General features: G+C 44.3%; 1 protein-coding gene and 1 pseudogene across 1 annotated transcript; both read left to right on the top strand.

Annotated features, from left to right (window-relative positions):
* Positions 1-549: 549 nt before the first annotated feature.
* On the top strand, positions 550-1,229 carry LOC143407302 (ragulator complex protein LAMTOR3 pseudogene; annotated as a pseudogene).
* Positions 1,230-4,229: 3,000 nt separating this feature from the next.
* Positions 4,230-13,065, top strand: LOC143407568 (serine protease 40-like). Its single transcript, XM_076866851.2, has 6 exons — positions 4,230-4,353; positions 5,093-5,255; positions 7,177-7,463; positions 9,731-9,906; positions 11,128-11,343; positions 12,772-13,065. Exons 1-6 carry the CDS (start codon positions 4,230-4,232, stop codon positions 13,063-13,065), a joined length of 1,260 nt encoding a protein of 419 aa, XP_076722966.1.
* The last annotated feature ends 1,690 nt before the right edge of the window (positions 13,066-14,755 follow it).

Below are 14,755 nucleotides of genomic sequence, written 5' to 3'. Positions count from 1 at the left end.
AAAAATAAATATGAAACATATATTTTTAGTTTTTTGAGATTACTTCTGCCAAAAGGAGTTATTGTAAAAACAAAGTGCTGTCAGAAAAATAAAATAGTTAACAGATTTTCATTATACAAAAATAGAAAAGATCATGAACAAAAAGTACTGGTGAGGAGGTGGAGAGAAAGGAACACTTATATATTGTTGATGAGACTGAAAATTTATTCCCTAATTATTCCCAAAAAATTATTAATGAATAAAATAAACCATATTGTATATTTGTAACAGTATGAATCCCACTTTTTTTTATAGTTCTAACACCAACAAAAAAGTACTTATGAGATGGTGGAATGTGATGATCATTATGCTGTATATATGTAATAAGAATTGTAAAGCATTCCACTGTCACATATAAATGAAAAAATTATGCTGAATTTAATAAATTAGAAAGTAAATTTAATAAAATTAAAAAGTTTTTTTTGAATTTTTTTTTTAAAAAGTACTTATGAATAAATATAAGGAAGACCTGAAGAGTAGAAAAAGGAATCATGTGACAGCACCTTGCGAGGAACCTGTTTTTGGAGCCTTCTCTGTACAGCTTTTGAACTAATCCAGCAGTCAAGAACCCAGACGTGGAGACTGATCCTGCGGGAGAAAGGGGTTGGTCATGGCGGATGACCTGAAGCGTTTCCTGTATAAGAGGTTACCAAGTGTTGAAGGACTCCATGCTATTGTTGTGTCAGATAGAGATGGAGTACCTGTAATTAAAGTGGCCAATGATAATGCTCCAGAACATGCTTTGAGACCTGGTTTCTTATCTACTTTTGCCCTTGCTACTGACCAAGGTGGTTCAGTTCAATCGTTTGCCTTTGGTGGTGAGTTTCATAGCCAGCAGCAATGCCAATACAGGACTAATTGTCAGCATAGAAAAGGAACTTGCTCCATTATTTGAAGAATTGATAAAAGTTGTGGAAGTTTCTTAATGGAAAAATGGTTTCTGATGTGTATATGGTCTTTATTGAAACAATACAATATCAATCCAGCAATCTTTAGAACACAATAATACTTTTATCTATGTACTCAAAAAGGCCCCTTTTCCCCCACCTTATACTAAAGAAAGAGCCTATAATGTATAGACAGATCAATTGTTATATTTACTTGCATAAGGTCTTTTCTTATTTAGTGAGATCTGGGGATACCACAGAAATGGTTCAGTTTATCACAGCTCCCATGGAGTTTGTCCAGTCACCAGATATAAATGAAATTCTATTCAGTGGATCAGAATCAAAATGGTACATTGATCCACTTGAGCCATTATGTGCTCCCTATTGTACAACACTCCCAGGCCTGCAGGAATGCAGCAGACCCTTTTTCTTGTGAATAACAATGACATATTTTTCTTTATATTGTTTTATTTCTTTACATTGATGTGAGGAAGACAAAGTAGCTTAGTAAAAGTAATAAAATCAGTGCAATCACTAACGTTCATTTGGATACATTATTTTGTAATATAGATGAAGATTACTAATTTCATTCTTCTCAGAGGGTACTGCTCTTTAATGAAAAGAAAAATTATAGCTTATGGTGGTTTTTTCCTTCTTTGCTTTCTATAACCAATCAGTGTTTTAATGTTTGTGTATCTTATAAAATTCAAATGTGATTTGTTATTGAATTCTGTTTCCAGTATCAGTATGTATATAAACATGATAGTATAGTCTTTTTCATACATGAGTTTAAATAAAATAGTATTTTTAAAAATTAAAAAAAAAGAGTAGAAAAAGGAAAACAGAGAGAGAAAGGAGAAATACTGGGGAACCAATTAGAGTAAATTACATTATGTGCATATATGAATGTCACAATGGACCCCAATATTATGTATAATTACAATTCACTAGTAAAAACATAAATATAATCATGAAAAATTAAAAATCAATAAATGGGATGGCATCAAATTAAAAACTTCCTCATAGCAAAGGAAAAAATCAAGAATGTGAACAGGGAGCCTACAGAATGGGAGAAAATCTTTGTCACCTGCACTTCAGATAGGGCATTAATCTCCAGGATATACAATAAGCTCAAAAAACTTAACACCAAAATAACCAACTAACCCAATGGGCTAACGAACTAATCAGACACTTCTCAAATGACAACAAATATCTGAAAAAGATGTTCAACATCTCTAGCAATTAGAGAAATGCAAATTAAAACCACACTGAGATTTCATCTCTCTTCAGTCAAAATGGCAATTATCAAGAATACAAGGAACAATTAGTATTGGCAAGGATATGAGGAAAAGGGAGTCCTCATACTTTGCTGGCGGGTCTGCAAATTAGTACAATCATTCTGGAGAGCAGTATGGAGATTCCTCCAAAAATTAGGAATGGAACAACCATATGACCCAGCTATCCTACTCCTTGGTATATATCCAAAGGATTTAAAATCAGCATACTAAGAGCCAAGCACTGTGGTGCATGCCTATAATCCCAGCAGCTCAGGAGGCTGAGGCAGGATTATCACAAGTTCAAAGGCAGCCTCAGCAATGGTGAGGTGCTTAGCAACTCAGTGAGACCCTGTCGCTAAATAAAATACAAAATAGGGCTAGGGATGTGCCTCAGTGATCGAGTGTCCCTGAGTTAAATCCCTGGTACCCCCAAAATAATAAATAAATAAATAAAATCAGTACACTATAATATCATATCCATATAACTGTTTAAGGCAGCACAGATCACAATAGGTAATATATGGAGCCAACTTAGGTGTCCTTCAACAGATTAATGAATCAAGCAAATGTGGTACATATACACAATGAAGTTTTATTCAACCAAAAATAAAAATGAAATTATGGCATTTGTTGATAGATGAATGGGTCCAGAGAATTTCATGCTGAGATGAAATAAGCCAATCCTCCAAACCCAAAGGTTGAATGGTTTCTCTGATATGTGGAAGCTAATCCAAAATATGGTAGGGAGGGGGGATAAAAACAAAAAATAGAAGTAAGATCAGAGGAGTAGACAAAGGGGAATAAAAGGAAGAGAGGAGGGATGGGATAGGGAAAGTCAGTGGAATGAATCTGACCTAACTTTTACATGTATACACTGCAGTGAGTCTCACCATCATCTACATTTACAAGACACTAATTTAAAAAAAAATAACTATAAGTAAGTGACAGAAAGATCAGTAGAGTAGAGGAAAGAGGTGGAAGGAGAAGGGGATGGGGAAATCCTGGGGATTGAATTAGAATAAATTGTATTCCTTGCTTTTTTAATTATGTCATAGTATATTCTATTGTCAGGTATAACTAAAAAAAGAACCAAAAAAAATAGAAAAAAATGAGATGATTCACATCCTGGGTGGAATGGAGCAGGATGGTGTGATAGTTCATATTTCATATTTAGGAATTGTTTATTTCTGCAATTTTCCATTTAATATTTTTGGATCAGAATTGATCATGAGAAACTGTGGAAAGCAAAACCCAGGAGAAGAGAACTACTTACCTAAAAACATTTCAATGACTTTGTAATTAGGCAGTGGGTAGAAGTTGCAAGAAAAAAGAAAAAGGAACCAGTAGGCTGGGCATGGTGGCACACACCTGTAATCCCAGAAACTCCAGAGGCCAAGGCAGGAGGATCAAAACTTTAGGCCAGACTGGTCAATTTAGCAAGACCCAGTATCAAAAGAAAAGAGAAGGAAAAAAAGGGGGGGCAGTGGCTAGGAATGTAGTTCAGTGGTACAGCAGTTATCTAACTTGCACAAAGCCCTGAATTGGAAATATTTCAAGAATTGTACTCAAGAACTGTATTTAATAGATTACTGCTGGGGAAACTCGTCCACACCGAATTTAGAGGATTTTGAGGAGGACATTGTGGACTGATGAGGTGGTGATTTTTAGGTGTGGAAGATGACATTTTGCATTTTGAGTGGACGTTATAATGGGATGAGACTCGTGGAAATTTGGGTGGAAAAACGTGGTGAATGTATTTTGCACTAGGGAGGAACGCGTCACTGGAGGTGAGAGGGAGGGGCCCTGTAACACCCTGTCTCTCCCTTCAATCTGGGGCCTCCCAGTGATCACTGTCTCCTGCAACCCTGGGGCTCTTGCACATTCGGCTTGCCACTTCTCGCACTGGGCAGCCATTGGTGAGGTCTGGTCCCTGGAACCCCTGGACAGACCCAGGCGGTTTGCCAGCGAGCTGTTCGCTACAGGAGCGCGCGCTGATTCATCCGCGAAGCAGATGTGAACCGACCACATGGCGAGTACCGGGATCAAACTATCAGGCGTAGGCAGGCAGGGGCTCTGTATGGCTACTCTCCTGTTCTGCCTGTGTCTCCAGCCACTGCATGCCCAAAACACCATGCCCAACCTATCAGAGGGTAAGTGGGCAGATGCAAGGGGTGGCCTCAGAGGGGCCAGGCCCTAGTCGTCTTTCAGCAGAACTCATATCCATTCCCCTTCTCCCGACCCCTGACATTTCCTAGGATAACCTCAGCCAGGCCAAATCTAGCTATAGGAGTCCTGAAAGTAGGCATCCAGGAGACCTCTGAACCAGGAGAGGGGACAATGGGAGGGGGACTGAGAAGGCCTGGGAAAGGGGAATATAAAAAGGGTGCCTTGCTTCCCTTATAGTTTTTCTGCAATGAATTTCATGTCAGTTCATGGGCCAAGGGCCTGCATTAGCTTTTCTGGGTGTTATCACACCTTCTCTTTAACCAGCAGAGGTGGGAGGTCACAGTCAAGCAACCTAAGCCCTGAACAGTAACATCCCTTCTATCAGTTTTCAGTTTGTCTTCAAATAGGGCTGTGCTCCTTAGGTGAAAAATATCTGAGCCCAGTTCAGGGCCCACCGCCCTCCCTGGACCTCTGCTCTGTGCGGACTTTTTCCATGAGATGCAGCATCAGGCTGATATCCCCTCCCCTCCCCCCTCCCTCCCCCCCCCCCCCCCCCCCCCCCGCCTGCCGGAACCCATGCATGTCACTTCATCCTGGGCCTTGGATATTCCTACCTGGGAAATGAGAGGAGGGGCCATGGTGTCCCCTAGGTGCTGTTGAAGTTGATATGTGGGGGCTGGTATTCTGAATGCAGATACTTCATGTCTGGAATTGTCTCCGCAGTATGTGGCAGGACCAGATTTACAGGGAAGATCTTTGGTGGTCAGAATGCAGAACCTGAACAGTGGCCATGGCAGGCCAGTGTATTTCTCAATGGCACATATGTCTGTGGAGCTGCCCTCATTGACAGCAACTGGGTGGCCTCTGCAGCCCACTGCTTCCAAAGGTGCAATTTCCCTCTGTGGGGCCCTAGCCATTTAGGAAGGGACTGCAGGAGGGAGGCACACGGTGGGCAAGCCTATTTAGGCTTTATTCTAGGATAGTTTGCTGCCATCAGATGTCCCTGTGCTGTTGCCCTGCCTTTGGCCCAATGTGCCCTCTACCTGGAATGCCATCCCTGCTTGTTTGTGGGCATCTTTCAGGCAGAGGCCTTGGACTTCATCCTACACCCTAAGGATGCCCTGCACTCCCCCACCCCCACTTCCACTTTGGTAAACCCACCAAGATGATGTAGTTGTCACCATGACATGCACATTGCTTTTATTTTTATTTTTTTAAATATTTTTTTAGTTGTAGATGGACAGGATATCTTTATTTATTTACTTATGTGGTGCTGAGGGTTGAACCCAGGGCCTCACGCGCCCAAGGCAAGTGCTCTACCATTGAGCTACAACCCAGCCCACACATTACTTTTAAATAGCTAACTAGAAATTAATTCACTCTGGTTGTGATTACCAATAAATACTGGAAATTAGACTTGAGTTCAAAAATGACTCTTTATTTTCCATAAACATTAGGGATAAAAATCTCATCCCTCTCAAGATGGACTTTGTAGTCTGTGTCCTGACTACCCCTAGACAGTGTCAGCAGATGTCATCAGACCTTAGTTAACTCTTGTGCAAATGGTAGTGACTGTGAACTTATCCCTGGCCACACGTGTAGAACAGGTCCACGGGTTAGAATGCTAGTCCCAGGTCCCTGTTTCCCAGGGCAGGTGGATTGGGGTTAGCCCACATAGACAGATGTCTTGCCTCCTCTAGCCAGGGTTCTCCACAAGCTATCCAGGGCACACTTACTGTGGAGTCTTGGGCCCAGGTCCTAGCAACCTGCACATTCCACTACATTCCTCTCTGGAGTTGTCCTGGGACCCTGTTTAACCAACACCAGGGGTTCCTGCTGCTCCTGTAGTGATAGGTACCGAGGAAGAGCTGAGGGCACCACCATCCCCTAGACCAGCATAAGGGATAAGTAAATAGTTTCTGCTCTGAGAGAGTGAGGCAGATCATCAGGAGGCTGACTCACTCTGTGACCAGAGAGAAAAAGGAGGACACCACAGTTCATCCCAGAAGTCAGAGCTGTAGGAGAGGCTGACTGTGAGATCCCAACTGGGTTCCATTCTTACATTCAGCACCTAGGAGTACCAAGCCCTCATGGGAGATGTGGAGATTCAAGACCCACCTTGAAAGCGAGACACAAGTCCAACTTCCACAGTAGACTCTATGGACATATCAGGGGGAACACCATGGTTCCATCCAGTGTGAAAGCATGGAACTGGAGGGTCTTTTGGAGAGAAGGATCCAGGCATGAGGAGTCTGGGTAGGGGCACCACACAAGTGTGTCATGTGGGCTGGAAGGTCACTAGGGTTTCAAAAAGAAGAAGTTTCCATGTATTCCTCCTTTCCTTCACTACGACTTGTCGAGTGCCTGTGCCCAGGTTGGACCAGCCAGCTTGTAGAGAGGATGGTGTGAGGATTGGAGGGAGGGGTCATGCTGGCCTGGGAAGTGGGGACTTTGAGAAGTCTGTTGGGCCATAAGAGGGTTTGATCAGGGATGAAAATGCGACACATCTCTTCCCCTCCAAGATGAAGGAGCGCAACTTGATGTACCCTGTTTCTTTCTAGCAATAAGGTCCTCTGCTCCTTGGATTCTGGGGCATGCTGGAAAACCCATTAGAAGCCTTCAAAGGACTAATATCCTAGGGCTGTGGGCAGAATCAAACTTACCTCAAGAAAAGGGCTATCCCGGTATTAGAAAAGGAGCCCAGAGAAACTTCTGAAATGATGGGATGAGGCTGGTTGTCTGCCAGGTGGGTGGACAGTCGGAACCAGGGTGCCCGTGCAGCACTCAGAGCATCTGCCTCCCGACAGGTCCCAGAACCCAGATGACTACTGGATCCTGCTAGGGTATAACCGGATGACCGATCCCAGTAACTACAGCATGCAGATGGCAGTGAGCCAGCTCATTGTCCACCCAGACTTCGACAAGCATCATTTTTTAGGGAGTGACATCACCTTGATGAAGCTGCACGTACCTGTGAATTTCAACTCCCACGTCCTGCCTGCCTGTCTCCCAGAGAGCTCAACAAAGCCAGACCCTAAGAGTTCCTGCTGGATAAGTGGCTGGGGGATGACAGTTGATGAAACTGATCATGCAGGCAAGCAAAAGAGGGCAAGGGGTTGGGAGACCATTGTAGGCCCTTCCTGTCCTTCTAAAACTTCACAGATTCCTCAGTCTACTGTGAAAAAAACAAAATAAAACAAAACAAACAAACAAACAAACAACAACAACAAAAAAAAAAAACGAGAAGGAAAACAAAAAAAAAAACAAAACCTCTTACTTTCAGAATCAGAAACTTGAGCTCTTTGACTCCAGAGCCATTCTCATTTCCAGGGCCCTGAACAGCCAGACTCCAAGGTTCTGATTTATCTTTCATGGCTATGGAAAGTGTTGAGTATCCATAAGAAAAGGACCTGTATCTGGCTGAGACCAGCTGGGGCATTTATGGCTGAGGGACATTTACCTCTCTGAACCTCACTGCTCATCGTTGAGTGCAAGCAAAACTTGCCTATTCTGCCAGTTTCCGCAGGTTCCACATCTGTGGACTCAAACAATGGGTGGATCCAAATCATTGGTGGGCCAGCCATGGTGGCCCATGCCTATAATCCCAGTGGCTCAGAAGGCTAAAGCAGGAGAATCACGAGTTCAAAACCAACTTCAGCAATTTAGTGAAACCCAGTCTCTAAATAAAAATTTAAAAGAGGCTAGGGTATGGCTCAAATACTCCTCGGTTCAATCCCCCCTACACACACACACACACAAAATGGTGAGAGAAGAATGGGGGTTAGGTAATATGTATTTTCATTATTCTATAAACAATATAGTATAACAACTATTTACATAGAACTTACATTGTGTTAGGTATAACAAATAATCTAGGGATGATTTAGAGCATAACAAAGTATTAGTTCTATGCATATACTATACCTTTTTTTTAATAAAGGACTTGAGATTTGAAATTTGGGTATGGGATCCCTGCAGATACTGAAGGACAACTGTGTAGAGTTTTTTTTTGTTGTTGTTGTTTTGTTTTGTTTTTTGGTTTTTGGTACTGGGGATTGAACTCAGGGACTCTTGGAACACTGAGCTACATGTCTAGCCCTATTTTGTATTTTATTTAGAGATAGGGTCTCACTGAGTTGTTTAGTGCCTCGCCATTGCTGAGGCTGCCTTTGAACTTGCAATCCTCTTGCCTTAGCCTCCCGAGCCGAACCGCTGGGATTGCAGGCATGCACCACCACGCCCGGCTGACTGTATAGTTTTAGGTTGAGAGGGAGAATATCAAGCAAAGATTTTTACACAAGAGTGAATGCTTTTGATTTAGGAAAATATGCTGGTGAGTGAAAAAAAAAAAAAAGCAAAATGTAAATTTGGCGTGATTCATAGGGTTACTATCTGGAAGAACAGCTCTGCGTAGGCTTTGGAGACAGGAACTTCTTTGGGGTTGAGGTCAGAATCGTCATCCCTGGTCTTGGTCTCTAAATGTCAATCATGAGAATAGCTAACACTTCAACATTTCCAAGCACACCCTGCTGGGATGTATTGTCGCACTCCAAGAACCACTGGCAAAGCAAGGAGGATCTCCAAAATGGGTCTAGATAATAGTTGGAGCATGAAGGGAAGTCATGGGCTGGGGCAACCACGAGGGCACAGAGTAGCTGACATCAGTGGGCCCTCAGTGTCCTTTTTCCAGGCCCTCACCTGACCACAGTTGCTTGGCCTGAACTCAGGTCTGGGATTTGCCACCCATCAGGGCCTTAGATAGCAAGCACTGTGCCAAGTAAGACATCATCCTAGCATTGTGCTCCTAAGTGGGGACCCCAGGCCACATGTGTGAGTGACAACTGGAAATAGAATCCAGTTGTGCAAGTCCACTTGCTCCTTGAGATGGGGCTGGTCTTATTAGCACCCGTGATACATGCCACTGCTGCATCTTAGCCAGACCGAGAGTCCCAGTTCCCATCTTTGCTGCTTCCAGCACTGTCTCCACAGCAGCCAGAAGAATTGTTTCTGAAACATAAGTAAATGTTTCTATTATTTTGAAGTGTGCTTGGGATAAAATCCCAATTCCACAGACTGGTGAGGAAGGCGCTGCCTGTTCTGGGCCCTGCTATGATTGTGTCTCCTCTTTTCAAGTCCCTGCTCTTGGGCCTTTGCAGTCACACTGACCTCTGTCCTGGTCCTTTCCACACAGACCCCTTACTGTGGGTCTCGAGAACACCGTTTCTCCTGGTCTTGCATGTCAACAGGGAGCCCTTCCCAGCCCCTGCCAGCTAGAGTGGGCACCCTCCATCAGCAAGCAGGCAGGAGAGGGAGTTGGCCTTTGCCCTGGGCTGCACCTCACATCTGAATCCCCTCCCACAGAATCACTGCCACCTGCCATAACACTTCAGGAGGCAGAGGTCAGTCTCTTAGACAATGAGGACTGTAACGCCTATTATAGATATTCAGACCCCAACGCAACTGGCTCAAAATCTGTTGGTGTATTTGACGACATGGTGTGTGCTGGAGACCCCATGAATGGAACATCCATCTGCCGGGTAAGTGAACCAACTCATAGTCTCCGGCTGGGCTCGGCCACCTCTCTGCTGCTGTGTTCCCTCCCCCTGGGTCTTTTTTGTACCTAGAGCCCCTAAAGAGCACCGTTAATATCCCATCCATTTTCTTTGTATCTTTTTAAAAATGTTGTCAAAGTGTAGCATGGAGAAAAGAGGAGATATAACTTGAACAGCTTGATGAATTTTTAGAAAGGGATATATTCATATACCAGCACCCATAGGGTCCCACTCATTGCCCCTTCCTGTCAATAACTCCTCCAGAATAGCCCCCTCCTAGTTTGTAAGGTGCTATGGCTTTGTTCTTGAACTTAACCTGAATGCAAATCAGATGTGATGAGGGCTTTTGCCTGGTCTCTTTTAGTCACTAATATGCTAGTGACATTTATCCATTCCATCGTGCAAGCACACATTTCTACTTATCCCTTCTCGTATTGGTGGAATTGGGGGCAGTTTCCATTTGGGCTCTCTATGAATGTCATTGCTGTGAACATCCTGTGTGTGTGAGCTTTAGGTCCCCATTTTGATTGGGGGTCACTCTGGTAGTGGATTGTTATTTCATGATTGTGTCCATTTACACTCCCATCAGCAGTGAGTGAGAGTTCAATTTGCTGCACGTTGCTGCCAATTACTCTGGATCATCCACTCTTTTCATTTTAACCACTGTATGTGATTTTTGATCTGCATCTGATAACTAATGAAGATAAATATTTTTATATGTCTATTACAAACTATTTTTCATATATGATTGCCTTTTTGTGAAGTGTGGGGGTCATCTGTCTTTTGTATTGAATCATAGGATCTCTTTATATATATTGTGGATATGGGTCCGTCATTGGATGCACATATTATGAATGTTTTCTCTGTGTAAACTTTCCATTTTATAGTGAGGAAATTAAAGAGAGGACGTGGACAACACTCTAAGGATGCATGGCCATTAAGTTAAGCGTGAAGAGTCTCTGACCCCCTTGAGAGTTGTGTTCCCCCCACTCCTGCAGCCTCCCCTTCTTCTCTTGTGCTTTCCCTCTTGCTCTTGCTCTTTCCTGGCTGGCCCTGCAGCTCAGAAGTATTCCTCACATGCTCACTTCCTGACCCCACAACCTCCTCCTGTTACTCAGTCCTCACTTCTCAGCAGGCCTCACCTCTGGCAGGTTTGCATGTGCTCTTTCTTGCTCTCTTCTCACTTCTGTCTGTCACACGCTGCAGGAGGCCCCTCCTGTCTCCCCTGCACTCTTCACCCCTCCTCTGGACACCAGGACCCAACCTCTTCTCAATGGTCAGCCTCCTGTTCGTGCCTTGCATTTGAACCTGGATGAAGAGGGGATCAGACATGGAAAATCCTGTGTGCTGACCATTTCCCACCAGACACTGCCCCCCTTCTTCCACAGCTGTATCCTGACCAGTTCCAGAGCCCTGCTGCTGGTCTGGCCCCAGCAGCCCCAGAACATCCTTTCAGAATCTGCACACAGTCCCTTCACCTCCCTGCTGAGAATTTCCATGTCCTTGCCTGTCTCTAACCACACTCAGGCCTCACTGCTCCTCCAATCTCCTCAGAGAAGCTCTCTGATGGTCCAGTTAGTGCAGACCTTCGGGGACTCTTCCTTTTGCCTGTGTGGCCCCCTTTCCACATGTTATATGTGCAGGTGTGTGGACATGTGGACTTGTCACATTAAGCACTGCTTGCATAGAGACTCCCCAGGGGTATTATTCAACAGACAGCTGGAAGACAATATGTTTCTTTGAGCTCCTATTTTTGGCTTGTGAGATAAAGCCATTTCACCTGTGATTTTAAAAGGGACCTTCCCTTCTGGGGCCCTGCCATACTTAACAGTACCCAGCATTCTTCTGAAGACCCTGGAACTCTGTGTGTTTCCAACTGAGCCCCAAACTGGGCCCACCTCTTTTACCCTTAGCACATTCAACAGCTTGGCATTTTCTATAGAAGCTCAGTTAAGGAAATGAAGATATGCTAGAGACTTATTAAGTCAAAGACAAAAGGCATAGATGCCTTGCTGGACAGAGGATTTAACCAAAGTCCCTGGGCCAGGCCTCCAGGCCAGCCACCTAGCCACCCCATGGACCTCAAAGCCATCTCCCATGTGAATGAAAAGGTGTAGGGCACACTGTGGCTCCTAGCATCCCCCAGTGCCTTCTCATAGGTCTGTGAGTGCCAGTTGTGGAATGGGTCTCTAGGGTCCTGGCCTGGAGATATTGATCCAGGAGGTTTACCCTGTACCTGGATTTTATGTATTTATTTATTTATTTGGGTACTAGAGATTGAACTCAGAGACACTTGACCACTGAGCCACTCCCCCAGCCCTATTTTGTATTTTATTTTGAGATAGGGTATCACTGAGTTGCTTAGCACCTCACCATTTGCAAGGCTGGCTTTGAACTTGTGATCCTCCTGTCTCAGCCTCCTGAGCCACTGGGATTACAGGCGTGCACCACTGCGCCTGGCCATCTGTACCTGGATTTTAAAAAATTACCTCTGTGGTTCTGATGAACATGACTCTGAAGATGTTTCTTAATGGTAGAGCTCCTCCGAGTTTAATCTCTAGTACTGAAAAAAAAAAAAAAAAAGAAAAGAAAAAATTATCAGGGTATGGTTGGGTGTAAGGGCATGAGAAAGCCCAGAGCAGGATCCTGGGATAAGCAGCAGCAACAGAGATTTTTGCTACTCTTAGACTCTCAGGAACAAGAAAGGGAGAGCCTTGGAGAGAAGGGTCCTTTGGAGTTGAAAAGATAGCCAGGAGATCCCTCGTGTCCACCTTGTCCTCTCCATACTGGGTAATGCATATTCCTGCCTGTCTTGGTCCCACTACCCGTGTCCTTTGTCTTTCTCCTCAGGGAGATTCTGGGGGTCCCCTTGTCTGCCCGCTGGACGGTGTTTGGTACCTGTTTGGACTGACCAGCTGGAGTGCAGAATGCCGTTTTCCCGTTGGTCCCAGTGTCTTCACCAATCTCAGCTACTTCGCTGACTGGATCAAGCAGCACCAGAAGGAGGCTCCCACCCCCAGCAGCATCATGGCCTCATCTACACAGAAGCAGCCTGCTCTGAGCCCTGTCCTGAAGCCCAGGATGACTGTGCTGCTGTCTGCTCAGTTCCTCCTGCTGTGGCTGAGTTTGGTCAGTGCTCAGTGACAGGCTCGCAGCACGTCCACGCCCAGCTTTCCTCCACAAGGCCCCTGGCTGAGCTCTGCACTGTCCTTCCATGCTTCCATCTCTGGGCTGTCCTGTCCATCTAAGGCCCAGGCCTGATGAAATAAAAACAACCCAAGGAACTTCTGGCTCCTGTTTCGAACCTGTCCGTGCCATACCTCATGCCCTGCTGGGCTTCAAGCTGCTGAGTGGTAGAAGGCCTCACTCCTCCCTGGGAAGGGACAGGTGAGGGGACACCCAGGGGACTGGGCTGGCCATATGTGAGTTTAGTCACTGTCTTCAGGCCCCAGTCTTGCCCTCAAGGGTGTGTGGTTTTCTAAAAGGAGCCACAGTGCAGGGGTTGGAACCTCAGTATGTGAGGGAAGTTCTCATGATCCTGGAGCTGGATGATTTGTCCCCGTTGAGTATGAGCAAGTGTCTTCCAGGCCCACAGGTCACAGAGGCTCTTCTGGAGAAGTTTCAAGTAAAGGGCAAAGGGCCCTGAGATCTGTGTCTTGGGTGTCCCTTGCATGACTTTCACCAAAGGTATGGACTTTGTAGATAGTACACTTAAGTTGGTATATTTTCAGAGTGCTTATTTACTGAAGAACCAATGTCTGTCTGGATGCAGTGACACATGCTTGTAATCCCTGCTACGTGGGAGACTGGGACAGGAGATCACAAGTTAGAGGCTAGACTGCACAATTTAGGAGACCCTTCTCAAAATAAAAAATAAAAACGTCTGGAGAAGTTTCTTTTTTTTTTTTCTTTCTTTTTAAATATTTATTTTTTGGTGTAGATGGAAACAACACAATGCATTTTATTTTTTTATGTGGTGCTGAGGATTGAACCCGGGTCCTGCCCGTGCTAGGCGAGCGCTGTACTACTGAGCCACAATCCCAGCCCCTGGAGAAGTTTCTTAATGGTAGAGCTCCTCCGGGTTTAATCTCTAGTACTGGAAAAAAAGAAAAGAAAAAATTATCAGGGTATGGTTGGGTGTAAGGGCCTGAGAAAGCCCAGAGCTGTATAAGCAGCAGCAACAGAGATTTTTTTTTTTTTTTTTTTTTTTTTTTTGTCACTCTTGGCTCTCAGGAACAAGAAAGGGAGAGCCTTGGAGAGAAGGGGTCTTTGGAGTTGCAAAGACAGCCAGGCATGGTGGCACTCACCTGTAATCCCAGTGATGTGGAGGCTAAAGCAGGAGCATCAGGAATTCAAGGTGGGTTGGGGTGGGGATAGGCATTAGGAATATGACAGATATAAAGCACACCTGGGTTCTAGTCTCAGCACCATAAATAAATATCAATAAAATGAAAGCAAACAACTCTGAAGTCAAATGACTCAAATATAAATTAAAAACAAAGATAATGCATATACAAGTAAATAATAATCTAAAAATTAATTATTAGAATAAAATTCTTAGGCATAAAAGATCAGTAAAAACAAAGTAACACAGAGATGAAATAGTTTTAAAAGATGCATATAATAAAAAATAACTTTAAAGCTAACTGAATCAGAAAGCACACACCATTTAAAGGGAATAAATCGATTTTGGTAAAACAGTGGCAGCAATTCCCTCTGAGCTGTTATATAGTTCCCCCTCTGCTGAGGGACAGACTCAAGGCAGGACACAGTTGCCGGATTTCTGTCCTCGCAACTAAAAGGCTCAGGGGTCACTCCAGTTGAACTGGGCTAA

This window comes from Callospermophilus lateralis, chromosome 9 (genome assembly GCF_048772815.1).
Source record: "Callospermophilus lateralis isolate mCalLat2 chromosome 9, mCalLat2.hap1, whole genome shotgun sequence".
Lineage (NCBI taxonomy): Eukaryota > Metazoa > Chordata > Mammalia > Rodentia > Sciuridae > Callospermophilus > Callospermophilus lateralis.
This window is presented reverse-complemented; position numbering and strand designations above follow the sequence as displayed.

Coding starts and splice junctions, on each gene's coding strand:
- LOC143407568 (XM_076866851.2), top strand. CDS start 4,230: ATGGCGAGTACCGGGATCAAACTATCAGGCGTAGGCAGGCAGGGGCTC. Junction 4,354..5,092: donor CATGCCCAACCTATCAGAGG/GTAAGTGGGCAG, acceptor TTGTCTCCGCAG/TATGTGGCAGGACCAGATTT. Junction 9,907..11,127: donor ATGGAACATCCATCTGCCGG/GTAAGTGAACCA, acceptor CACACGCTGCAG/GAGGCCCCTCCTGTCTCCCC.